Below are 27,999 nucleotides of genomic sequence, written 5' to 3'. Positions count from 1 at the left end.
TCTGCAGTCAGGCTCCAAGAGCTCATTGAAGAGTCAGAAGCTCTGCAGTCAGGCTCCAAGAGCTCATTGAAGAGTCAGAAGCTCTGCAGTGAGGCTCCAAGAGCTCATTGAAGACTCAGAAGCTCTGCAGTCAGGCTCCAATAGCTTTGTTGAAGACTCAGAAGCTCTGCAGTGAGGCCTGGATTGCCTCCTGTAACATGGAGTCATCATCATGCTGGTAATCCTGCAAGATTGGAAGAAAATATTTTCTCAAAACATGGAGATACATGTCATTGATGTTGTCCTTACCTAACATGTGATACAATCAAGTGAACACTTTCAATAACCACGATACTGAATAAGATTTTCAAGTTTTCCTTATTTCTTAATCTTGTCAATGTTAGTGGGCCAAACAACATCATGGAGATGAAAAAGGTTTCAGGTCAGGAAAATGTTTCTGCTTTTGTATGTCACAGACTTATGACTCAATCCACAACGTGAAAAGATAGGCCTGTATTTCATGGCAAGTGAATACCCACTTATGGCAAATCAATACCAACTTATGACAAGTTAGTACCCACTTATGACAAGTTAGTACCCACCTATGGCAAGTCAATACCTACTTATGGCAAGTCAGTACCCACCTATGGCAAGTCAATACCTACTTATGGCAAGTCACTTCCCACTTATGGCAAGTCAGTACCCACTTCTGGCAAGTCAGTACCCACCTAAGGCAAGTCAATTCCCACTTATGGCAAGTAAATACCCACTTATGGCAAGTCAATACCCACTTATAAATGGCAAATCAATACCCACTTATGGCAAGTCAATTCCCACTTATGGCAAGTAAATACCCACTTATGGCAAGTCAATACCCACTTATATATGGCAAATCAATACCCACTTATGGCAAGTCAATACCCACTTATGGCAAGTCAATTCCTACTTATGGCAAGAAGTGGATGTGTGGAGAGATGTGGGCGGAGTTTGATATTTATCTTTTTGTATTCAAACGTTTGATTGCTTATGTTTAATGCCACACTCAGCAATATTCCAGCTAAAAGATGATGGCCTGCAAATAGTCCAGCCTGAACACGACAACCCAGTGACCGGGTACACTGACATGCAATCAACCACCTGAATGACCCGTTTCATAAAGATGGCTGCCATGATGATCACAGGCTGCTGGGACCAATTCTAACCTGGAATTCCAATAGGACGGTTGTAGCTTGTGTCTGAGGTGCAAAGTACTTACTACATAAGTATCATATTCAAACTTGTGTCTGAGGTGCTAATGGCATGTACTTACTACATAAGTATCATATTCAAACTTGTGTCTTAGGTGCTAATGGCATGTACTTACTACATAAGTATCAATTCAAACTTGTGTCTTAGGTGCTAATGGCATGAACTTACTACATAAGTATCATATTCAAACTTGCATCTGAGGTGCTAATGGCATGTACTTACTACATAAGTATCATATTCAAACTTGCGTCTGAGGTGCTAATGGCATGTACTTACTACATACGTATCATATTCAAACTTGCATCTGAGGTGCTATTGGCATGTACTTACTACATAAGTATCATATTCAAACTTGCATCTGAGGTGCTAATGGCATGTACTTACTACATAAGTATCATATTCAAACTTGCGTCTGAGGTGCTATTGGCATGTACTTACTACATAAGTATCATATTCAAACTTGCGTCTGAGGTGCTAATGGCATGTACTTACTACATAAGTATCATATTCAAACTTGCATCTGAGGTGCTAATGGCATGTACTTACTACATAAGTATCATATTCAAACTTGCATCTGAGGTGCTATTGGCATGTACTTACTACATAAGTATCATATTCAAACTTGCGTCTGAGGTGCTAATGGCATGTACTTACTACATAAGTATCATATTCAAACTTGTGTCTGAGGTGCTAATGGCATGTACTTACTACATAAGTATCATATTCAAACTTGCATCTGAGGTGCTAATGGCATGTACTTACTACATAAGTATCATATTCAAACTTGCGTCTGAGGTGCTAATGGCATGTACTTACTACATAAGTATCACATTCAAACTTGCGTCTGAGGTGCTAATGGCATGTACTTACTACATAAGTATCAATTCAAACTTGTGTCTTAGGTGCTAATGGCATGTACTTACAACATAAGTATCAATTCAAACTTGTGTCTTAGGTGCTAATGGCATGTACTTACTACATAAGTGTCAATTCAAACTTGTGTCTTAGGTGCTAATGGCATGTACTTACTACATAAGTATCATATTCAAACTTGTGCCTGAGGTTGAGATGTTGCAGGAAGTTGGCGCTGACACGTGATTTATCTCCCCATGGCATTGACGCACACACAGGACAAACCTGCAGCAGAAAAAGTGTCATAAAAGGCAGTAACCATGGTAACAAGACCAGCAGGTAGTATCAAACACAACAGGGCTGTAACCATGGCAACGAGAAACGATAATGGACAGTAATACTGAATGGATGTTTTATCAATAGTATCGTACCTGCATACAAAAAATTAATCAAACAGTCTTACATTTTTCAGTCTCTTTGGAGTCACAGTGCCTCAAGTTGTTTGAGCATAGGACACATTATTTTGCATCATGTAACATAATCTTCAGGCGTCATCACCATGAGATAAACTAACTAATTACAGTCCACAGCACATTTACAGATCTACAATTTATGTTACACACACATATATAGGAAAATATCTTGGTTGGTTGGTTGGTTTGTTGTTTAACGCCACACTCAGCAATATTCCAGCTATATGACGGTGGTCTGCAAATAATCGAGTCTGGACCAGACAATCCAGTGATTGATATCATGAGCATCGATCCACGCAATTGGGATTGATGACAATCAAGTCAGCGAGCCTGACCACCCGATCCCGTTAGTCGCCTTTTACGACAAGCTTAGTCACCTTTTACGGCAAGCATGGGTTGCTGAAGACCTATGTAGATTTGGGGAGAGAAAAGCTTGTCCTTCAAGATGTTGACAGTGTTCTCACCACTTGTTGTGGGCAGTGTCGATGTTGCTCATTGCAATGTTTGACCAATGCTGAGCATTCCAAATTCTTCTCCCCACAATATGGACACTGGAAGGTGGATCTGTTGGGAACATTGCTGAAACAGAGTGATGAAAGACACAGTCCAAACACTGCACTTTTCTAACAGTTTATTGTTTGCTTATTTGTTGTTAAACGCCACACTCAGCAATATTCCAGCTATATGACAGCTGTCTGTAAATAATCCAATCCAAACCAGACAATCCAGTGATTGACATCATGAGCATCGATCCACACAATTGGGATATGATGACATGCATCAACCAAGTCAGCGATCCCTTCACGCGTTCCTAACAGCCAGAACCTCATCACCACACAACATCCATAGACATGGTCTGTCTACAAGACATCTACTTAACTAAATTCGCTGTCAGTGTTGATATTCAAATATTTTCTTCATAAATAATGAGGACTAGCTGATAAATACAAAACAAGCAACTTCATTTTGACAATGCTTCTTAATCTGCAAAACACAAAAACTAAATTTTACGTTAGGCTTAAAAAAATAAAAGAATTGGTTCTCACGAAATGATTTTCAAAAAATATAGTGCAGGCAGGCTGATTTTTAAAAATTTTTTTTGCTTCTTCAAACTAGTATGTAACAAAATATACAATTGTGTACCATCAACCTGGCAAAGGGCCTCCTTACATAAACAAGCATACAAACTCCTAAAGCTGCCATGATCATAACACGGGATGTGCAGTAAAGCAGAGCCCCAAGCTCCTTCCCAGCGCGTGACACCTTCGTTTACACTCTCAGTAACATCGCTGCCACCAGTGTGGGCGCGGCCATTACAAGAATCTTGAAATTTGGCCTCTAACCCCAAATGTAGTAACGTTCATACTTTTGTTTGTGTCTTTGGGAATGCAATCATGGTTCATTTTGAAAAGGTTTACAACTGACCATGTTTTTACTTTGTTGTTTGTATAATCAGATTAGTTCGAGATTGCAGACTTACGGAAAATCAACACAACTTCTCCCTTACATTCTTACTATATCAATAACATGATAGCTTTAATGAAACAGAAATTCAAATTGACAAAGAAAGTAATTTAGCAGTGGTAAGTGTATTCGGCGTCACGAGGAGCTTGGCAGTGCGCATGTAAAGGGAAGTAACTCTGTGCTGTATTAGATTGCATTGTTTTTAAGTATCAGGATTTTTTAATTCTTTTTGACAATTGAAATAAAAACGACATTATGATGATGCAGGCGGTGCCTGAGAACCAAGACTATTATATTTTTTAGACTTAAATTGTATATTATTAATACACTTAACCTATCTCACACAATGTATTTCTACCTTGTTCTTTCGATCCTTCTATGGAAACATGCTTGAACAATGTTTCCAGCTTCTAAAAACAATTTACCCGAACACATCCCAGCATCGGGTCACTTCCCAAACAAATGGGTCATGCACTGTAATCCTGTGCATAGAGACCTACACGATGTGATCACATGACTATCCCTGCCACCTCATTCTCTATCTTGGGGCTAACAGGCTGGAGACCCTGTGACGCTGGGATGGTCGGGTGGGCATATAGTGTGTGAGATAGGATAAGTATATAAATACATAATTTAATGTAAAATTTACAAATTTATAGACTTATGCTATCCCACACTGTGCATTTATCCCACGGTTGGATGGTGGCGCAGATAACCTGGATACAGATACGATTGTGAAACCTACACAAGGAAGCTGGTGACCCAAATAAATTAATGTATACTCACTGCCAAAAGAAACGCAAAACATATAGAGAAGTATGTACGTTAAGAAGAGATGTTTCCAGTGTGTACCACTCAATGACAAAACTAACAATCAGTTAAGTGTTACCACAATGTCTTTATTCTTATCATGATATGATGCACGTGATTTCTAAACTTTACATGCTAATCCTGCATGAGACAAATGGTGCATCTCGAGTCATAGATCAATTGAATAACAAAATATACACGGACAGGCTTGTACAAACTGAAGTATGCCAAGGGGCGGTCGGGTAGCCTCGTGGTTAAAGCGTTCGCTCCTCATGCCCGACATGGGTACAATGTGTGAAGCCCATTTCTGGTGTCCCCCGCCGTGATATTGCTGGAATATTGCTAAAAGCGGCGTAAATCCATACTCACTCACTCACTCACTCACTGAAGTATGCTAAGACGCGAAGAGGAACGATCGACAACATCCACGAAAGGATCTTCAAACCAGGTGATTCCTGGATGAAGAATGACGATCCCTAGCAGAAGCGTGGGAGCGCCCCTGGTTATGGCGATCCTTGTGAGAGGTAGAAGACGAACGTGTACGATCATTCTGAGGTAAAGTTGAATCCATTACGGTAGCTGAAAATCGTGGAACGCAAGGAGGGTCAACCAGTGGGGCTGTCGAAACTGGCTTGGACAATTTGTCTCCAGAGAATACCATGCGGAAGCCTGAGGTGACTGGTTGTTCAACCGTTGGTGTGGTCACAGGCGCACTGGGGAAAGGACAGGTACGGCAGGGATGTCATCCGTGAGGAGACGCTATCCTCAGCCACCGACAGCTCAGGTAAGACAGATGCTGGAGATGGTATAACGACAGAAACGGAGGAGGGGACAGATGTCTTGGTGACCCTCTTAGGCTTCTTTGTAGCGGACGGCTCATGTACCAAGTATTTGAACTTTGAGTGTGTGTCAAAGACCCACTTGTGGCATTTTCGTAGGTAGATGGTAAAGGATTTATTCATGAGATGAGACTGGGAACATGTTTTGTTTTCACTACAATGGCTATGACAATCACAACAGAGATTGTGAGGATCCGAAATGGAGAAAGTTTACTGCACTTGAAAACATGCCGGATGATTTACATGTTCGTTGCCCAACTTCCTTCAGGTTACTAACACAAAGTTAATACAATATTGGAAAGAAATCCGAAAATAAAAACAAAATGTATTACCAAGGAACTCACAGTGTGGCGATGAGAAAGTGAATGAGGTGGCAGGGGTAGTCATGTGATCATGTCATGTAGGTCGGGATGACAGTGCGTGACCTATTTGTTTGGGTGGAGACCATTTTGATGCTGGGATGTGTTCATGTAAATTGTTTTAAGAAGAAGGAAACTTTGTTCAAGCATGTTTCCACAGAAGGATCAAAAGAAGGAAGAAATGCATTCTGGGAGAGAGGATAAGTTTATTCATTTTTTTAATAGATTTTCTACTTTTTGTAACATTGTTATTTGGTTGATTTAAAAACACCCCAGTCGACAATAAGACAAAACATTTATGCTCATTTTCTGCAAATTTGGTTCAACAAATTCAGAGAAACAAAGAAGAAAAAGTTGTTTTTGTTTGTTGATGCCACAAAAACTGTCTGCTTAGCCCTCTGAGATAGCCATGCTGCAGTTTAACATGAATACCCCACTATACTGACTCAAAGCCGACCAGTCCTTGTTTTAGACCCTTAATGCCGAGTACCAGACAGAGTAACAACAAGTACCAGCTTTTTACGTCTTTTGATATGACATGTCTGGGAATCGAACCCTCGTCCTTCAGCTCTCCAGACAGACGCTCTATCAAATAGACCCCGGAGTATGTCCGCCTCTTACGAACAGCATAGGTTGCTGAAGACCATAACATCATCTTCCAAAGTTAAATGCCATTCATGATGCCTTGATCCATCATACAGCCATTAGCTACACACAAGGTAATTTTTTTATGTATTGTGATTCATGACAATAAAATGCTTGAATGTGTGTGACATATGAATCTTTTCCCTACTTTTGACAAAAAGCTAGCAAAAGAATCCAAATCCATAATGGATCTGACATAGTACAAATGAAAAGTGGAGAAACAGTCCCACAAACATGCTCTCACTGCACAAATGCTATCATATTCGTGAAAACATTTTGGAGATCAAAGACAATAAAACTGATATATCTGTTATATTTTTCTCCCACAAGACATTTTTTTTTAAAAAGACTAGCAACGGTTTCCATGGCACTACCTGGGTACTGGTTGTGAGGTCTCACGGACTGGCCTGAACTGGGGAATACTGTGATCGGCACTGGCACACTTCTCCATATGGTCTCGCAGCTTATACACTGCCATCTGGTGAGCAAAAACATAAACACAAAGTCAGGAGTATTGATCAATAACTTTTCGCAATTTCTCAGACACGTCATGATGTGAGACATCAAGATTTGGCTTCACTCATTGTGCCCATGTAAGACTTCTACCTGGACTGTGTGGTTTGACAAGTTAATGTTTTACTACCAGGATACTCCACCCCCCTGTAAATGAACATGATGAAAGGAACGGAGTGAGTTGTGTTTAACACTGCTTTGAACAGTATTCCAGTCACATTACAGCGTGTCAGCTTGATATGCTAGTAGAGTCCAAAATAACTGCTTGCACACCTGTCCGTGGCTGGTAACTTTTCTGTCGGGCTGCATTTCCTCCACCTGCCCAACTGTCTGGCAGATAAGTTTAAGACTGCTATCTCATTCAGTGTTATTATAAATCAGAACAATGTTTTATCATGAAATAAACCATGCTTTGTTCTTCAAATTCAATGTTCTTTGCGATGTATCGGGTAGCTATCTTCTATGAGGTCATACCCCAGCAACAATGTTGCATATGCAGCAGACATGACAAAGAATGCTGAGTTCAAAATTCCTTGAAGTGACACTGTTAAAATCATGGTATGCTTGAAAAAATATATAAACCATTTTAACAAAAAGAAAAGTTAAACAATACATGAAAAGTGAAAGTATGAACACACTAAATGCATGTATGATTCATGAATTAATCGCACAAGTAACACCCTCCCACACACACCCCGACAAATAAATTTTATTTGCCTGACTGAAATGTTTAGAGCTTAGGGCACTGTAATGACATCAGCTGTCAAACAGCCATTTCATATTTATGATATGCTGTAAACTGGTCGACAACCAACTCTCAGGGTGTGCAAGCTGCTTGCTGTCAAGATGGCCTCGCTATTTTGAAAATATGTGAGTGTGTGTAAACCATTAAAGACTCTCTGCCTGTCCTTTGCCAGAGTCTGCTACTCTTATCGAAATATTCAACAAGTTTGCTTGCCGGAAAATTGACACGTTAACGTATAGGAGGATAAATTCATAAATGTACAAGTTTCATCATCAAGACAAAACGTTTCAGCTCCTCACAAATTAATAATTAAATTAAGCGGACAATAACCTCATGATTGACAATTACTTTTGTTACAAACGACTTGTTAGACACACACAAGCTGTAACTTTCTATTTATGTTCACTTTGTATTTGTATCTGATGTAATATGTACAGACATATTATTTAAATAATGTCTATATCGATGACATCACATCCTTCATTTCAATATGTAATATATGTTGTATGGGAGCGGTGTTAACATAAGCTGTAAAGCTTGTTGACCAATCCCAACTCATTTCAATGAATAAAAATATGTTTAAACCATAAATGTACAAGTACAAATTGGGGCAGGAAAAATGAAAATAGGTTTGACACAGATACATCCAGCTGCTACTGTTGAAATCAATGTTTGTTAATTATCTTTGCTATGTCAGTCATCTATTGTTCATACCAAGGTGTCCATTTTTCAGCTTGACGACTTTAACAGGAAATAAAAAAGCCTCCCTCCCCACTCCCCCAAAAAGTGGATGACAATCTAGCAATTAATTTAACAGCCTTATATACTGTAAATCTTGAAATTAATGCAAATGTGAAATATATGTGAAACATGCAATGTCTTTGCTCGCATTAATTAACTTTGTATTTATGTCTCCAAATGACTATCTGCAATCACTGCACACTTTGGATTGCGGAAATACCACCCTGAATATAAACATAAACACGGTTTATTGACCAGCAGCTGTAACAAGTATATAACAATGTCATGCAAAGAATAGGAGTTATACAATGGGCATCCAGTGAGTCATCACTGCTAGAGACAAGAGTTCTACCCACTTGTGTGAAGCTTGTTGACACCTTCTCCGCATACCAATCAGTGATCTGTCGTTGGTTCAATTATTTTAATGCCTTTGAACTTCCTTAATGCCAGTCAACTCAGTAAACATATAAACGGTGTTGTTTATAGGCAAACACTGTTAGAATATTAATAAGCATTAATAAGCGGTGATATTTTCTGTTTGATTGGATTAAGGTAAGGATATGTATCATTCGACTGGGGATGGGGTTGTGGTGATAATGAGTTGCATTTTGGCGGCTAGGGGTCAGCAGGCATATTAATTTGGAGACGCATTAATTTCCAGAATTACAGTATAAAATGAATAAAATGAATTGCGAAATTTTCATTCTGATTCGGAATATTTAATGACAATTGCTGCAGCCTGGGGGCCAAATGTTGGCCTATGAACAGGTCTAAACTAATCAATTTCTGTTTGTGGAGGGTCATATGCGCTTGCACTGAATAAGCATTGCTTTTAACATTTTCCGTTTGTAACGACTACAATACTTCACAATTAATGTCAGTTAATTTGAAAGGTGCATTGTACCTGTTGTCCACACCACTGGCAACTGCCTCTGTTTGTCCTCATGATTTTCTCAATGTCCACTGCCCTGTCCATGTGGGTGGGGTCAATAGGTGACCGACACTGTGGACATGTAGGCTCTGGCACACTCTGTAGCCCTGTGACACAGCGCTCACAGTATCTGAAACCACCACAGTGCAAATCATGTATCTGTAATGCCTGATACAACATATGTTAGTTCTATACATCGTCAAAGACGTACAGTCAAGTCTCATTACCCCGACACTTGTTAATCCGACAATCGGCTTTATCCGACACAAATGACGTAGGCTGATTAAATCAGTGGTGTATAGACCAGTTTATTCGACAGTCTCGCACTTCGACTACAACACAACTAATTTGAACATATTGCTGAAACCACTCATTAATGAGTCTCGTTAATCCGACACAATGATGAGCATACTCCTAGGTCATCTGCCCGTGAGTCCACAGCTTATTGAATATTTCCTTTCTAATTACGTGTATTTTATTACAAAGTACATGTTTCATTATCTATCATGTATTTTTTTCATAGGCATTTAGAAGTTGGAGTACTAAGTAAGGATAGGATTTATGGATGAACAACTTCTTTATTACAATTTAGAGTAACGTTTGGGAGTAGGTTCTAACACCATTATCAAGCAAGTGATATACAGAGCAGTGGTAGAAACTAACAGTTTCAGTCAACTAGTCCTTGTAATGATAGCATATAGCAAAACCCTTAAAAATGTCAAAATTCTACTAATCCTTAGGATACCTTTACTATTGGGCAGTTTGGCAAGGACTATAGGACTAGTGCCAATTTCTAACCCTGCAGAGTATGGTTGACAAGTATATACAGTAACTAATGTTATATTTGGGATAACACTTCCTTAGTAAAGTACAGAGTCTAGTACTTTTTTGGGTTGAGTCCTGTCCGGGAATCGAACCCACACCTGCCAGGGTGAGGCACCTAATCGCCAGCACACAAAGTCAGCGATCTAACCCACTCTGTGTATTCATTATTGGGAGCCGTGCCAATTTACACTTGTCAGGGGGGTACTCAAAGTATGTGACCTAGACTACCAGTTGTCGGACTTCCATTTTTGTGGAAGCCTCGGTGGCTGAGTGGGTTAGATCGCTGACTTTGTGTGCGATAGAGTAGATATCAGTAGAGTAGATATCATGTAGTTATACTGGAGGTCAGAGAAGCCTGTAGTGTACCCAAAAGGGTAGTACAGATTTTTTTTGGCAAAGTCTGTAACATAAAGAAAAGGGTGAAGCCAGTAATATAAACAACGAGATTATGGCTGGGGTCTTTGATGAGTTGGGATATGTCATAGCCTTGGTCATGGTTGATCGACAGTTGGGAGTCTTTTGATGTGAATGGCTTCTTGAAGTTATTATCCTGTTGTTTATATTATGTTACTCTTAATTGTTATAAAGAAGTTGTTCATCAATAAATCTTATCCTTACTGACAATGTAGTTGTCCCTTTTTCAATCACAATACAACTTAATTTTTGTTTATCCGACATACTTGTTAATCAGACATAAGCATATGCAACCAACCATATCGGATAATCGGGACTTTGATATTATCAATATATATCAAGGGTGACTGAATATTATATTCCTCCATCGCATGTGGATACTTGCTGTGCAATATATTCTATGTTTAAAGGACCACTTGTGCAACTACCAACAACTTTGTTTTGTCATTGATAAGTTTTGCCTATAGGGGTAGTCTTGATCGGGTTACCATTGAAATGTACCCTGGGTACAAAACATTACAGCAACAAAACATCTGAGTACAGCTCTATATATCCCCACACCACATGTTTTCAAGCCTCGCCTATTTTTGAGTACTTAATGATGTCACCAAGGTAGATGGTTCAAAGCCCACTGCAAACTTGAAAGTGTTTGCAACTTGCTGCTGAGATATTCAAAAAGAAATGAAAATGTACCTCAAAACCTTTGCACTCATGCACATTTTAATTAAATTTGATCTGATGATAATTTTGCTTCAAACATTTGCATCCACTAATTATGTATCGGCTGCTGTGTGTAAACTTCCTAAGTGTAATGTCATGTGACTGATCATGTGCATCTATTTTTAACTTCACTGAATTTGAGGGTCTCGAAATCATGTGTTGGTAACAAGATACGCCTGATTGACTTGTCTTGCTAGATGAGGCATCATCACTTTAGACTTAACAACACAAGTTATTTGACCATCCAAGTCCTAACAGAAATAAATGTAGTTAAAGGTAAGACCTAGTTTTAGTATATCAGGATTATTATAAGACATGTAAAAAGAAATACTTCTGAGGGGGCTCGGAAACCCATACCATTAGGATTTATTGTTTGGGGCACCCAAAGTAAAATTTTGAGTTACCACACACGACTGTCCCCAATTGTGTTCATTTCAAAATTGACTACCTAGTTTCGTAACTTAGCTTAGGTACTACAGATATATACCCCAGGTACGTTTCTTTATACAGAAATGTACCCTAGCCAAAATCAGAATGCAGAAAGGTATTCAGAATACAGAAAGGTACAGCCACAGGATGTTTTGCCCAATGTGCTGAACCGGTTCCTTGAACACTTGCGTATACGACATCCTGGACGCCAAACTGCGGTAAAATTTAACATGGCAGTACACATTATATATTTTTCTCTCGTATTTCCTTACCATAAATGGATCTGAACTGTCATACTGTTGTATGAGATGCATTCGAGTCTGCTTTATAAAAACACTAGCGAACACAGCGACAGTGATACATTACATGCACTCATCATCAAGTGAAATAGAACTACAATGTGAACCAGGTTCAGTTTCGGGTTGAGGAATATGGACTTGTCTGTCGTTTAGGCTACTGGGTATCTCTCTGTATTCTGACTTGGCTAGGGTACATTTCTGTATACAATAACGTACCTGGGGTACATATCTTCAGTCCCAGTTTCTGTTTCTAAAATTAGCTGTCAATGTCAAAATGAAAATGGAGACAAATTCAAGAGATTCAAAACTGAAAAAACAATTTATAAACATTCATCAATTATGTTCAATAATGATAGTAATCACATAAAGTTTACATGTATGAGTTGTAGGTCAGTTGCTTCAGCCAATGCTTCCTGAGCACTGACGTAAACATAGGGCTACCAACCCATCCAATCTATCAATGTTCCTCTGGTGAACTAACAATAAGTACAAGTCATTAATACATTCATTGTAGACCATTCAAAATGATTGAAAACATTTACAATTCACGCATCAAATCGAATACATGGCATAATCAGGGAAGGTATTGAATAAGTGATCGAAAAACGAACACTTCCCCTTCAACGTCGCCCGAAATTACACAGCCGACTCACACATGCTGAAAAGGACAGGTTATCTTGACAGGCGACTGTAATATCTCCAGACAAACAAGGCATTTGAATGATGGATCAGTGTTTGAAGAACACTGGGCCATTATGGCACCGCACTGAAGCACCTAATCGTGATCGGAATAAACACTGACGTATAACATTGATAATGTTTACAATGTTCACAGTTATAGTACATCCCTAACAACTATATACAATAACATATGCTTCAGAAGAACTTCCGTTGATTTCATTTATCTTTTGAATTTTGCCGTAGGCCTTAATAATCTAATATCTGAATTGTATCATATACATATATTGTGTTTTTAATGGTAAATAACACCCGGATCTAATCCCTAGACATAGAGTTGTCACAGTTTTGCTGGTTTCCGCCACAAGCCCGATTTACACACCGCGATTTCCGTGCGTTTCCGAGTGACCTTACTTACTTACTATGGAGATTTAACGTGCGCTTTCCGACTGATGAGTATTTCGCACACGGTGACCGAGTGACCGCGGAAACAGCCAATATATACTTACTTCGCTGTGCAGAGTTGCGTCCCTTGGGTCATGCTAGAACCCTATGAATCCGGTTTGCCCCGCTAATGTTTCTAGTTTTTTCAGTACCATACACCAGTGCTCTTGGGTTTCACCAAAACGGTAAACGTCTGAGACTTAATTCTCAGACGTTTCTGATCTCTTAATTCGGACTTTCCTCAAAGCTGGAAGCTGACACGCCGTGATATGTAACTGGAATGCTGTTAAAATCAGCCTGAAACCCAAATCACTAACTAACTGATCCTTTCTAGTTTTCAATATATCATTATTTTTTACTTCGCCTTGGCAGTTTTGACCATTCGACGTGTCATGTCTGGCCGTTAGTCCCCTTTCGTAATGGGTGAGTAAACGGGATTATCTCGAAGCGCACGTAAAATGGTAACCGTGTCAAAATGGCAGCATCAATGCCTGGAGTGGTTTCGTTAGTCTCAACATGAGACCCTGTACCATATCAAAAACCTTCCTAGACTAACGTCTTGTCTCTGAAATAAACATATTTTACCGAAGAAAATAGTTGTTAAATTATCTTAATAAATTACATGTACAGTAAAAACAGGAGCCTAGAGACTCTTCATTTTCATGAACTGCAATAATCTAGACTTGCCCACAATTATAGATTGTATGGGCTGTATTGGATATATTTGTTTCAGGGTCTGTATGACTATCCCCTTCGGTCCAGCCCTCGATGTAATACTATATAGCCTTAAATGAAGCAAGTCTAGATCAATCGTCAATCTCACTGGGGCTCAGTGTTTGAGTTGTTTGTTGCTATCACAATTAAATATGTTCAGAGACTATGCGTTAGTCTACTGTCTCAAGAAGGAGGTGCAAACTTGGCCGAAACCGTGGTGGATCTATGAAAAGTTGCAGATACTGTGCTTCTGTGTTATTATTCTCCACCGCCACGAAGTCGAAGGGGCATTAAGGAATGGGTGCTGTCCGTCCTTCCGACTTTCCGTCCGTCCATCACGTTTCGTTTCGTTTCCGGAGCAGAACTCTAAAACCATGAGAGATATCTAAACCAAACTTGGCACATGGATAGGTCTAGTGGTGAACTGGTGCATTTTGAAAGTTTGGGATTTTTTGGAAAAAAATATTTTTCGCGTTTCCACGGCAACCACTTTGACTTAGATTGAAAATGGCGGAATAGTGTTCATTTCCGGAGCAGATCTTGAAAACAGTACAATATTTCTTGGCTTGCGCACAACCAGACATGTCATGTTGGCGGGGAATATGATTATACCATGCTTGTTTGGGGTGGTTGTCGGTATTTGAATGATAAACTTGCACAGACCTGTGAAGAACATAACGATTGTTCAACACGCATTCCGTGGGCTATTCTCGACGAATGCCAGATGCAGGCTAAAACGACACCTCAGAGTAACGTCACGGTGTTTCCCTGGCGAAAATGGCACCTCTTTCTCCTCATAGACTGTCACCTTCCACGACATTCCGTCTATATATCATTGTCATCTTTGTCTTCTATCAGTGCCTCATAGATTATCACATTCCACGTCATTTCATCCACAGATATCATTGTCATCTTTGTTGTGGGGGCAGTACATGGGTGGAGTTGGTACAGCATTGAGACCTCACAAGTGTGGTGGAAATCCATGGTCCAAGAAGATAAGATTGTCGTTGTTGTTTTTTTGTCGCCGCACTCAGCAATATTCCAGCTATATGACGGCGGTCCGTAAATATTCGAGTCCGGACCTGACAATTCAGTGATTGACATCATGAGCATCGATCCACGCAATTGGGATACAATGACATGCATCTACCAAGTCAGCGAGCCTGACCAACCGATCCCGTTAGTCGCCTCTTACGACAAGCATAGTCGCATTTTAATGCAAGCATGGGTTGCTGAAGACTTATTCTACCCCGGATCTACGCGTCCAATAAGATAAGAAAATATTTGAGATGGAGACCATGTGACTCAAAGATCAGTGAAAGCATTTTCTTTGCATTAAATAAACTAAATTACAGAAGATTTGTGTCATTGTGTTATTTTCGGGGTGGGGGTGTCTATTTTCACTAAATGTCGGGGCCATTATTCTCCAAAATGGTGGGGCCATTTTGGCAACGAGTGATTTTCTCCTGCACTAGAATATAATACTTTTCATCATATTGAGATTTTTTATACACGCTGAGCAAAATATCACGAGCCAAGAAATGTTATCCATATGTCTGACGTGTATTTTCCCATTGGAAGTAGTCATGACATAAGCTGTTTTAGATCCTAACAGCGATTGATGGAATCAAACTTCCCTGTTAAGAAAAAACGCCCTGTACCGGAGCGAATGAACATAGCAAAGATTATCCCCCTTTAACCACCCGCCGATAGAGGGGGCAAAAAAGTTTACTCCATGACTGAAGAGAAAGAATGTAAAGTGACAGATCAATTTACAATCGGGATTTAGAAACCGTCACATCCGATCAATAGAGGTAGTATACTTTATTCACTTCCAGTGCAGTTTAAATTTCAAAACAGCGAGTACAGTAGATCTGAACTGACCTCAGACATCCGATAACTCCTCATAGAAAGTTCGTAGACTGAGCAGGTTTCCCGTCAAAACAATGCTTGCACATGGTGTGCATACTTGACAACTGTAGCGCCTTATTCCTGAACATTTTCAAAGTTTACTGACATGTCTTTATGCTTGTTCCAGCAATGAAGTGGACAAGTGTAGCGTTGGCATTTTGTGGAGTGCTGGCTGTACTCTGCCTAGCCGAAGCTTGCAATGAAGCGATTTGTGCCAGCCGGGTCAGTAAGTGCATGCTGATCAAATGTTGCGAGTGCAACATGTCGGATAAAAAGAACTGCACTTGTTGCCGGGACTGCCAGGTTTGTTTGGCTGACCTGTATACAGAGTGCTGCTCATGTGTGGGTAAGTCAAGCTTATGGTATGTTGTCCTGACCGTGCCAGAGACAAATTTAGATTGTCGTATAGTAGCCACAAAGCATTTTGAAAAAAAGCTTTAATCAGGTCATGGATATCCACAGATTAAGTTCATACCATATATGAAGGGATAGACTAGTCTGTTTGTCCGAGACTAGTGAAAGTGTTATTTTCTCCCCAAATCTAGTTATTTTGTATAACCCACTAGTCTGAAATAAACTGGGGAGTAGTTGGAAATGCCCATTGGAAACTTCTCCTGTATATATATGTTTCATGCAAACGTTCAGGAGAGTCTTGTAACATTACGGTGAATATGGACCACCCTGGTTCTTTTTAGTTTTCATATGATGTGACATTTCATGTTTTAATAAGTAATTGATTATGCAACAACAAAATATATGTACTCAACATACACAATAGCAGTTATGATGCATTTCTCAAGTTCAAGTTAGATTATTCTATTACATTCTGCCACAGGCAGCAGGCCTCAAAGTCGAAGATAATTGTTTGCCAATGCAACCTAAATTCAGAGGTCGCCAACTGACTACCTTGAAAAAATGTCTTGTAGCGACCAAATTTTATTACTTCACATTTGTGGACACAGAAATAATTTACTTGATTCACATTTTCAATCTCCACTTTTTGCCGATTGCAATGGAACTTGTATAACCGCACTGGTTGTATGTATACTATCAGTGAACATTTCAATAGCTCCATGCAGCTCAGCAAAATATTTTTACTGTGTGCAGTGCATCAACACATGATCAAGTTTATGAACGTCAACACAGGTAGACTGTTCGATTTTACTTTACAACATCATTGCAAAGTACTTTTCCTTCTTTGCACAGCAAAAAACAATCATACCACTGAAAGTTGAGAGTGAAAACAATGATGACAGTAACTTTGGAAATAATAACGCAATGGACGCAAATATAGACATGGAGATACCGTTCATGACGATGACATTCAAAAGTAATTCAAAATTGGTTGCTATAAAAAGAAAATTATACAAAGAATGTTTAAAACTGTTTGCAAGGCTTATATATGATTCCAAGACAAATGCTGAGACTTGTATATATTTTGATAGGAAGTTTAAGCTTTTCAAATGTTTTTGGCTACCTACAATATTAGCTTGACTTTTTGATTTTGCCAGGAAAATAGTATTTGTAGCCATTTGGCTATTTTGTAAAAAAATTAAACTTTGAGGCCTACTCAATTGTCTGTGAAATACAGTATTCAGTAAACAACGGTGATAACAAACTCCAAGGGGCCATTAATTATAGTTAATTATAAATGAAGTTTGTTATGAGGACATATACAGCATATATACTAGCATATGGATGGGACCCTAAAAACTCTCTTGTTATATCCCCCAATTCATTACATGCAGACCTGTGAAGATCTGGGGTAGAATAGGTCTTCAGCAACCCATAATTGCCATAAAAGGCAACTATGTTTGTGTTAAGAGGCGACTAATGGGTTCAGGTGGTCAGGCTTTCCGTAGGTTGAAACACATCATCGTATCCCAATTGCATGGAACGATGCTCATGAGGTCACTCACTGTTTTATCTGGTTCAGACTCGATTATTAACAGACCGCTGTCATATAGCTGGAATATTGCTGAGTGTGGCGTTAAACAACAACTAAACAAACAAACAACTTGTTATGAGCGTGTTCATTATCAATCTCATTAAAATCAGATCTTAGTTCTCGCTACCGCTGAACAAAGATCTGAGGACATTCCATTACGGGTCACGTCAGACCGACCTTGCGCGAACTTTGACCGACAAATGGCTTTCTCGTGTTTTATGGCACTAATTTCAAATTGGCGAATTCGCTTCGAAACATATTTTGACAAATTCCGATTAAAAATTTGAAACCTGAACAAAAAACATTCTGGAATGGCTAATAGATGGTCTAGATTGTAAGGAATCAGTCGTTAAACCATCGTTCGGTATACCCCATGTTAAAGTTTTCGAGGTTGTATGATTAGAAATCACACTCCGACTGTTACTTTCATAATCTGACAAGCGACGCACTGATTGGTGGATGTCTTCAGATCTTTGTTTAGCAGTAGCGAGAACTAAGGTCTGATTTTAATGAGATTGGTTCATTATAAATGTTTCTTACAGTACATATGCTTTGGTATACCTTTGCAAGAAGCCACCTGTTGATTCTAGCTTATCAGCAACAGACAAGAAACCCCTTTGGCACTTTTATTACTGACAGAAAAAAATATTCGTACAACTTTCAAACTTTTAGAATAAGACACATTTATGGCTGAACTATTGTGCTAATTGGCAAGATTTAGTGCCAAACTGCGGGCCACATCACTATCAGTCACAATCACTATCTTATTGTGACAACCACCTTATCATCGTTAAACATGTTAGGCCTGGGATGGATTACCATCTGTCTATCATACAGATGCTGATATGACATGGCTTGTTAAAGTAAAAAATACTTTGACGACTCCCTCACGCATTGCTCTTGTCAGTCTCTAGGTTTGGCAATACATCAAAACTAGTCATGACCACGGGACACTAATTTTGAGTGTGTACCAATTTTGATAGTTTGTTATGCAGTGTTTAAATCTTTTAGGTTTCTGGGGTCCAAGAGCATGTTGAAGTTTGTGACTAAAATGTCTTAATCTAGGGAAATTCTAAACTTTTAGCTGTAATAACCATTATAACAGACAGTACAATGTAGCAGTTGCCAACCAAATCAAATTTTTAAACTTAGTTCTGCGACCCGGACAGTACATGTGCGACTTATATCGGCCAGGTTATTATTCCCCGCCAGCCACGGATCAATGTACGGTTCGAACAAGAGACATGTCACGCTCAAGACGGCATTTCTACCAGCAACGGCAGCACACATTAGTAAGATTCACACTCTCAATGTCAACAGTGAGTGAGTTGGGTTTAAAGCCGCTTTTAACAGCATTCCAGTTATATCACAGTGTGTTGGCTTAATATGGGAGGAAAGCCCGAAGTGATGCAGGTTTCAGACGTTTAACTCTTCGGTGAAACCCATGAGCACGGGTATGGTCCTGACAAACCTAGAAACATAATCGGGGCGAACCGGGATTCGAACCCACAATCATAGGTTTCTGGCGTGCCCAAGGGACGCCACTCTGCACAGCGAATCGCGGCGCCTTAGACGACTGGGCCATCCGTGCCCCCCAATGTCAACAGGACAGTTTGGAGAGAACTGAGAGTCATGGGAAAGTCTTTCTCAACCTCATCCTCATTTGGATTTCTTTGCCAACAACCAGCTTTCAGGGACAAGCAGATCACCTATCCCATCCCTTTTCTCACCTTGATCTTGAATCCAGAGGACCATAAAGACCTTGCCATGTGCCCTGTTAGAGCTTACGCTTTTACCTAAAGCCTCGGCAACCCTACGACATGGTTGTAAGAGACTGTTCATCCTGTTATCCACTGTGGCGAAAACAACGGTTTTGAGAACTACGGTGTTCATTTTGCTACACTCGTCTATCATCAAGGCATACATCTCCACTGGCCTCCAATCCAAACAGGACTCAGGTTTCCCAGATAGAGTGCTGTATGGAGGGCACAGATACTCGCCTGTAGGGACTTTGATATTTAACATTGAAGTTGCCGCAAGGCGCGTCCATTCTGATGGTGTCCCCGAACACCTTGTGGATTTTGTTGATCATTCCGCTTCCTGTCATAGCATGTTTCATTCACTCAGGACTAATTTGATAGCTTTGACGAAGCTTTAAAAGTAATTTCGAGCTGATCATCCTTGGAGTGTATGTGCAAGGTCTGTCTTGTAGAACCGGTTGACTAAAGCACCCCTCTGGATTGGTTATAAGTCATGGCTGAATAGGGTTCCCACTTCAAAGCTATGTGGTCCTTCTTGAAACGATGTTCTGCATGAAGACACATGACACATGTAATACCTGATATCATGATGTTTATGTCCTAGTAATGCAAAGTGTTTTATTTCCCTCCTTTAGTGATCACACATTCAAGAGTTCTTGTCTTTATGACACTAAACATTGTAACAATCATGAGCTTGAAGAATAGTTTAGCACCAGCTTCCTTGTGGACTTATCACAGTTGTATTCTCTACAGGCTAGGGTATCTGCCTCATGTGGTACACAATAAGTTTAAAAAATCACATGTTGTTACTATAAATTGTATGTTTATATGCTCATCCTATCTCACACACAATATTCCCACCCAACCATCTCTCCATCACAGTTACAATAGCCTAAGAAAGAGAATAAAGAGGCAGGGTATGTCAGGTGTTCAGGTCGCTTGAGGTTAACTGCACACAAATGGGGTTACAGTGTGTCACACTTTTGTTTAGGTGGTGGCCATGGTGATGCTGGGATGTGTTCAGGTGTATATATTTATATTAATAGACAAATGATGATGTTGGGATGTCTTTAAAATTGTATTTCACAAATTTGCAGAAGAAAATAATCTCTTTATTAATATTTCGGGATGTCTCGATTCACCAGTGTATTGATCATGCATCAATAATGTGGTGAGATTATACAAAACGCAATACACACTTACATGTATCGAGTCACATTTAATTCCTGCATCGGTTCATATTGTTTTCTCGTTCACACATGGAACATTTACAACAGCAATGGAATTACATTGTTAGAAAAACATGGCAAAGTGGGTCCTACCTACATTTTAACTGGGGTTGACACTCAAGTTTTATATGATGGAAATATGACTTTTATGTTTTCAAATATGAGACCAGATATTCAGGAAGTTTCAAACCTTTTTAATCATGTTAATAAAGTGCATAGCCTTTGAACATGATATATAAATTCATGGAAAATTGCAGCAAATTAAGTATCATGAATTGTGAACAGACCCTCTTTACCCCAATAAAAAATTCTATTCTGGTGCAAAGGGTTTTCTCTACTCTCATAAGGGGCCACTAAATCAGTGGCCTGCTTCGGCAACTTCGTTGATTGATTGCCTGTCATTATACCCCAAAGTCAAGGGGTGTTGCTTTTAATACCAACCACTGGTTTGTTGAGTCAAAAATCAGCTTTTCCAGACAAAAATGATATAGCTGGTCTAAAGCTGACTGGTGTAACTTCAACAAACAATTACAACACAGCAACACTTACAATCTACATAATGTGTGGCATGATTCATTAGGAATGTTTTTGTTGGACAGGTCTCTGCCCCCCACCCGACCCGAACATGGACCTCTACAAGACCAGCTCCATTGAACGTCTGGGGGACCCCATTCCTGACCTGTTTAATGTGCTGACAGAGATTCCAGACTTCCAGCAGCGCTGGGTGACTTACACATACCCCCGGCACCAGCCAGAGGAGACTCTCTTAACCAATGTCTCCAAGGACCTGAAGTACACCTTCACTATAGGTAATGAAGGGAGAAGTTGTAACAGTTACCTTCGTTAGAAGTGTGTTCCTTATTTCAGTCAGAATCGTGACGATGTTGGAGTGAGTGAGTGAGTATGGTTTAACGCAGCTTTTAGCAATATTCCAGCGATATCACGGCGGGGGACACCTTAAATCAATAAAATGGGCTTTACACATTGTACCCATGTCGGGAATTGAATCCGGGTCTTCGGCGTGCGTTTTAACGCTTTAACCACTAGGCTACCCGACCGCCCCGATGATGTTGGAAGATGTCCTCAGCACTCTGTTGTTGATTATGGGCATTGTATCCCGACTGTGTTGGATGTTGCTAATAATTTCAGCCACTGGTTTGTCTGGCCCAGAATAAAATATTTACTGGCTCATGTGATATACTGTATATGACCGCAGATAAGCTGACCCCGAAGATAAGCCGAGGTAGCTGGAATGTTAATGACTGCCATAATTAACAACTAAAAATATGGTTTTGTCACCTCTTTGGTAATGCAAACCTGACTTGTCTGGCCCAGACTCTATTACATGTATCATGTACAAGATGCTGTGGTATGACTGTAATATTGTTTTCTGTGGATTCGACCAACACCCTTTCATGATCAAAAACATTTACAGGTCAATCCTCTCTGAAAGAAATAGCAAATAGCTTCTGAGTTTAGATAATTCTAGTAATATGCTTTGTTTAATTATTGAAGAGCATTTGCATAGCCTAGGCAAGTGGCTGACTTGTCAAGTTGAAGACGAAGGCCTGACTGCAACATGAAGGCCATTTGTGAAGGCCATTTGTGAAGCCCATTCAGAGTGTCATATTGCAAAGGCATAGCTTCTGCTGTGCAGAGTTGTGTCCCTTAGTCAAGCAGTGATGCCCTGTTCAAATGCCCTGATGAGTTTCACAAAGCTTGGACATGTTTATATGGTGTTAACTGAATTAATGTTTTCAGTTAATCTTATTCTTTTGCTGAAGTTAATCTTTGAATATTCTGATGTTACTAACTATTATGACATAGCTTCTGCTATAGCTATTGGGATAGAATTGGCTCTGCACATTAAACACCCAGCTTCACATAGTGTGGGAAGTGTATGTCTTGTGTCCCTGGGGGCACGGGTGGCCCAGTCGTCTAAGGTGACACTGTTCTCTGTGCAGAGTGGCGTCCCTTGGGCACACCAGAAACCTATGATCCTGGTTCACCCCGATTATGTTTCTAGGTTTGTCAGCACCATACCCGTGCTTGTGGGTTTCACCGAAGTGATAAACGTCTGAGACCTGCATTACTTCGGGCTTTCCTCCCACATTAAGCTGACACGCCGTGATATCACTGGAATAATGTTAAAATTGGCGTTAAATCCAACTCACTCACTCACTCTTGTGTCCCTTGTCCACTCAGACACATCGTTTTTTTCATTTGTAGGATATGACGAAAAGAGAACTGCAGCTAAGAGTGATGAGGATGAGAACAAGAACTGCACCGTGGCGTTCTTCTCGCAGTGCATGTCCATACACAAGTGCAAGGCTTCCTGCAAGTCTATGGGCGCCGCCAAGTACCGCTGGTTCCACGAGTATGGCTGCTGCCAGTGTGTCGGGGACGTTTGTTTCAACTACGGCCTGCCCGAACCCCACTGTCTCAAGTGTCCACCTCCGGATGAAATTGTAGAGTCCGAGCTTACAATCGAATACGCAGAATCTGGGGTGAAGGTCAGCGCGAATGAAGAGGTCAAGGTTGCTGTGGACGGCCTATGAGGTCACAGCTTATTCCACAAGGACAACAGTAAATGTAGTGGTCAGAGACATGCTTAGTCAGCATCTTTATGTCCCAGCAATTTGCATTATAACCAGTATCAACAAGTCTTGGAATAAGCTGAAGCAGCCTTGTCTATAGTATAAGGATAACTGGACCAAGCTTGTACTGGTGGGTATAAGGGTGGGTACAAATATACACACATGACCAGCCAGCCAGCCATATTTTTTACGTATCATGGTAGGGATTTATTCAGTGTGCTGACTTGTACACAGATGTGAAATTAACCACCGTGTGTAACATGTCGTTTTGTTTATTGTGTTGTTTCACATATATTTGATGCCATGGAATATAGGAACAAAACCATTCTAACCATATTTCCTAGAAATTATTATTTCACAGTGACATAGGTAGACCCTGGCAGAACTAGTGCTATGACTTACAGAAAGGGCACAATCTCTACCTGATATATAATTATTTTTCATTTGTGCATTTTTTTTTCTGTGATGTATATCACAATATGCTTATGCCGTCCTTACATGTTTTAGCCATGTTGTCATGGTAAATGGTTTCAACCATCACATACCATCAACAAATGACAATTAGAATGTGGACATTTGTTAATGATTAGTGCTGTTAATAATTTGTATTATTTTCCTGATGAAGGAGATGTTAAACTCGCCACCAAATACAGTTTGGTGGAAAACTGATATAAACGGAAAATGATTTTTGAAGAAACAACCTGTTATTCAAGTAGTTGTACATGAAATGTTTCAAGAATAGCCAACTGTCCCAAATTTGCTTTTCAAGTATCATTTTCCCACTTTTTTCACATCCGGACCACATGTATATAATTGGCTGATGTCTGGTTGACAAACAGGTTTCTGCTTTGAACTTAGTGTATTTTGAGTTATGATAGGGATTAGGTGTGAGTAGAGTTAAAAATTAAACAAGTGAATATGATAGAATTCCTCTGACATATGAAGTATTGAGGGGTTATGTGAGATTACACGTGGCCACATTGACCTCAAAAGTTGTGATCAGTTGCTAAAAAAAAAGGTTTGACTTTTTACTCATGACAAATGTTGTGAACGTCCTTCTTAATGATGCTTTAGATTATGATGATTCGGCATGCATCCGTTTCATGTACTTCCGATAATATTGACCAGGGAGATGAAATTACAGTACAAACTAAACTTTGTTCCCTCCACCACAGGGTATGTGAAATGTCATCCTTTCTAGGTCAAGCATGGTGAATAACATGGTAGGAGTACGCCATTACTACAAGCCGATGTTTAAAATATTTTAGTTTCTTGGTTGTGGAAGAAGAAGGTGAAGTTGTATATATATTTTATGCCAGTTTGTATTTTATAGTGTGGTCAGTACATGTGAATGACAGTGTAGTGTATGGATATTAACAAATCAATTTATGTAGTGTTAAAGTTAATAAATACTTTGGTATTTTTCATTGCATCAGCATATTTGTCATTTAGATCTCAAAATGGTAAAATAGTGTATCTTGTATCATGTTGTTTCTGTAGGAATGATGATGAATACCTCATATTTTGTATTTTTATATTTATTTTTATATAATGTACAGATAAATCAAATATTTATTGATTAGGTGTATTGGTGTTAACCTTTCACTAGTCTGGATTATGTAAATGTATTCTATTTGATTGTCATCTATGTATGCTACACTGTCATTGACAAATACCAGCATTAAGGACCGACCATTTGATATTCGGGAGTGTCCCTGAAAATTTTTGATTTTTTTTTTATATGGTTGAGACTTCTGAAAAAATAGGTATTATCTGCCACAAAAATTACATTGTTGCAAGGTGTTTTGCTTTCAAATAATTTAGGCTCATAGTTTGAAATATAAAATTATCTGGTTTGTAGCTGTAGCAGTAAAAATATCTAATCTTGAAACAAATTCCCAGGCCCCTTGAATATAAAATGGTTGTTCCCTTAGGTAAATCGAGTCTTAAGTTCAGTTAGAATGTTGTAGTATATATGCTGCTTGTATATACACATGAATAATCAGGGATAAATGACATAAGTCCACTTGGAAAAAAAAATTGCCTGAGCACAATGACAACTAACCCCTATACAAGACTTGTATGTCCCCATCGGTACAGGTCAGGCTAGTGGACTCTAAGCATTATCCATAATAACACGTAGATCTCAGTATTTTTCAGTTGACTCTTTTGCAATCAACTAATCCTTGTAATCTCAATGTAGTTTAGTGATGAACAGTTTCAGTATATATACAACAGAGATTTGATCAAACAATGGTGTATAACCATCAGGAGTAATCAAAGTATTTAATGAGCAGGAAAATCAAATATCAAATCATGCTGATATCCAGTACATGTCACTGAAGGATTTTACTGGGTTGTCTGACCTTGCAACTCTGCAGTCAAGTCATCTGCAGATGTGTCACTGCATTACTAATACAAATAGCACATTTCAGGACATTGTCAATTCCTGTGCAACATGACTGTTCGTGCTTAGTTTCATCTAGTCTGAATGCAGCGGTCAGCATAAGAAATTGGCACTAGTCCTGTAGTCCTTACCAAACTGCCCAATGGTAAAGGTATCCTAAGGACCAGTAGAAATTGGCCAATTTTAAGGGATTTGCTATATGTTATCATTATAAGGACTAGTGGACAAAAACTGTTAGTTTCTAACCCTTACGCTGGTTGAACAGTCCAGTAGCTTCCACGCAGGTTTAGGCTGTACGATGGAATTCTAAAGGACCATGACATCGTTTTGTTTTTTTACTGTAACAGCAATGATTTCAGTTGACAGACTGACCGTAAATAGATACAAAGTGATGGAAGTGACATGAGACATGTTCATATGTGTTTCAATGGAGTTTAGGCCTATTGCTTAAGGGTATGCAGCATTGTCATACATCACTGTTAATGTCAATATTGGATTAATCCTGTGAAGTATGCGTTGACAGCATCTATGTGAACTTGTTACCATCGCATCTCGAACGCTTAACACCTACAATTAAGTACAGCTTTGTGCTGCTTTGTAATAATGAATGTTGTCATTTTGAAGGCATTACATGTGTACTTAAATATTGACCATTGTTTACATACACTATTTTGCCTATTTATATATCTTCTATATATAGTTGTGTCTGAAGTATAGTAGTTTTTGAAAATCTATGCAAGCTAGTTTCAGGCACCATGGTCACAACTGAAATGATTTATGATAAGTGATCAGCACCATCAGTGATCTGGATTAATAAAAGATGATTTTAGAATAAAAGCAGTTCTGTTGATGTGTGTGGGTGTTTTTGCAGTGACCGGGAATACTTAGACAGGTATGTACATGAGTAATGCTGGTGCATTTAAGTTTGTTTGTTTGTTTGTTGTATAACACCGCAATATTACAGCGGTCTGTAAATAATCGAGTCTGGACCAGACAATCCAGTGATTGACATCATGAGCATCGATCCATGCAATTGTGATACAATGACATGCATCAACCAAGTCAGCGAGCCTCACTACCCGATCCAGCTAATCGCCTCTTACAACAAACATGGGTTGCAGAAGACCTATTCTACCCCGGATCTTCACGGGTCTTAAGTTGGTTGGGGTGTGGGGGCCCCATTCGTTGCTGAGTTTTGCCTCTTAGCTGTCCCAGGATGCTGATGTTCGAATCCGGATTGGTTTGTTATTGTATTATATACAACTTGATTGTGTGTCGTCGTTCATCCATATTGGCTCATTATATCAATCATTAGTTTGCCTGGTCTAGATTTGATTAACAGGCGACCACCATAGAGTGAGTGTGGGGTTGAACAAAGAACACTCTCAAATGTCTCTCTCTCTGTGATGCTCATGCAAAGCAAAGCAAGTATGCAGGTATTTTAGCAGAAATATTTCCATGAATAACAGGTTCCTTATTATGGATCTTCCAAGAGGCTCTTTCAAGCTACATGTTAAGAACCCTGGCGATTCCCGCAATAATGTATGTTCCCATAAAACCTTGGCAAGGCGACTGAATGGATCGTGTGGTAAGGCTCGGTGACTTGGTTGAAAGCAAATCATCGCAAACCATTTTAAGATGTCGTTCACTGGGTTGTCCGGTCCAGACCTGATTATTTACCGAACCCCTGGCACATAGCTGGAATATTATTGAGTGCAGTGAACCAAAATACACGGCCTAATTTCAGTACACAGATGAAAAGGTTCTTTATCCATTCATATCCGCTATTTTCAATCACCGCCAAAGCCCCATTTCTGCCGTTAAAATCTTGTGCATAAAGCATCTGTCCCGAGAGTAAAAGGTCAGGCCAGTATGAATGTTATTGTTTTGACGCATGGGAATAGGCTGTTCTAGATGTCTGTGCTGTATACACAGGTATTTGTATTTTCAAAATCAGTGCCCGTTGTGCGTGTCTCCGAGAGAGTCATGGTATTGTCAGATTGTTTTCTGAGCGTCGGTGGTATT

The 27,999-nt window shown here is 39.5% G+C and overlaps 2 protein-coding genes across 2 annotated transcripts; one reads left to right on the top strand and one right to left on the bottom strand.

Moving 5' to 3' along the window:
• Positions 1-17: 17 nt before the first annotated feature.
• Positions 18-13,087, bottom strand: LOC139450629 (E3 ubiquitin-protein ligase RNF166-like). Its single transcript, XM_071232418.1, has 6 exons — positions 12,940-13,087; positions 9,573-9,729; positions 7,044-7,147; positions 3,017-3,131; positions 2,257-2,364; positions 18-223 (listed from the first exon to the last, which is right to left on the bottom strand). Exons 1-6 carry the CDS (start codon positions 13,038-13,040, stop codon positions 158-160), a joined length of 651 nt encoding a protein of 216 aa, XP_071088519.1. The 5' UTR covers positions 13,041-13,087; the 3' UTR covers positions 18-157.
• Positions 13,088-15,825: 2,738 nt separating this feature from the next.
• LOC139454390 (twisted gastrulation protein homolog 1-A-like) lies at positions 15,826-26,805 on the top strand. Its single transcript, XM_071236056.1, has 4 exons — positions 15,826-15,936; positions 16,161-16,379; positions 21,570-21,779; positions 23,200-26,805. Exons 2-4 carry the CDS (start codon positions 16,163-16,165, stop codon positions 23,526-23,528), a joined length of 756 nt encoding a protein of 251 aa, XP_071092157.1. The 5' UTR covers positions 15,826-15,936; positions 16,161-16,162; the 3' UTR covers positions 23,529-26,805.
• Positions 26,806-27,999: the final 1,194 nt, after the last annotated feature.

The sequence above is a fragment of the Haliotis cracherodii genome, unplaced genomic scaffold (genome assembly GCF_022045235.1).
Source record: "Haliotis cracherodii isolate W230 unplaced genomic scaffold, xgHalCrac1.p SCAF_10, whole genome shotgun sequence".
In the NCBI taxonomy this organism is placed as follows: domain Eukaryota; kingdom Metazoa; phylum Mollusca; class Gastropoda; order Lepetellida; family Haliotidae; genus Haliotis; species Haliotis cracherodii.
The sequence above is the reverse complement of the archived record's forward strand: the minus strand, read 5'-3'. Positions and strand labels throughout refer to the sequence as shown.

Bases quoted from the DNA above. Each gene is read 5' to 3' on its own strand.
- LOC139450629 (XM_071232418.1), bottom strand. From the start codon at position 13,040: ATGGCCCAGTGTTCTTCAAACACTGATCCATCATTCAAATGCCTTGTT. The intron at 7,148-9,572 runs GTACAATGCACC...TTTGCTCACCAG, and splicing joins GCCAGTGGTGTGGACAACAG to ATGGCAGTGTATAAGCTGCG. The intron at 224-2,256 runs GTAAGTACATGC...CCAATCTTGCAG, and splicing joins TTGAATATGATACTTATGTA to GATTACCAGCATGATGATGA.
- LOC139454390 (XM_071236056.1), top strand. From the start codon at position 16,163: ATGAAGTGGACAAGTGTAGCGTTGGCATTTTGTGGAGTGCTGGCTGTA. The intron at 16,380-21,569 runs GTAAGTCAAGCT...TTTGTTGGACAG, and splicing joins AGAGTGCTGCTCATGTGTGG to GTCTCTGCCCCCCACCCGAC. The intron at 21,780-23,199 runs GTAATGAAGGGA...TTTCATTTGTAG, and splicing joins GAAGTACACCTTCACTATAG to GATATGACGAAAAGAGAACT.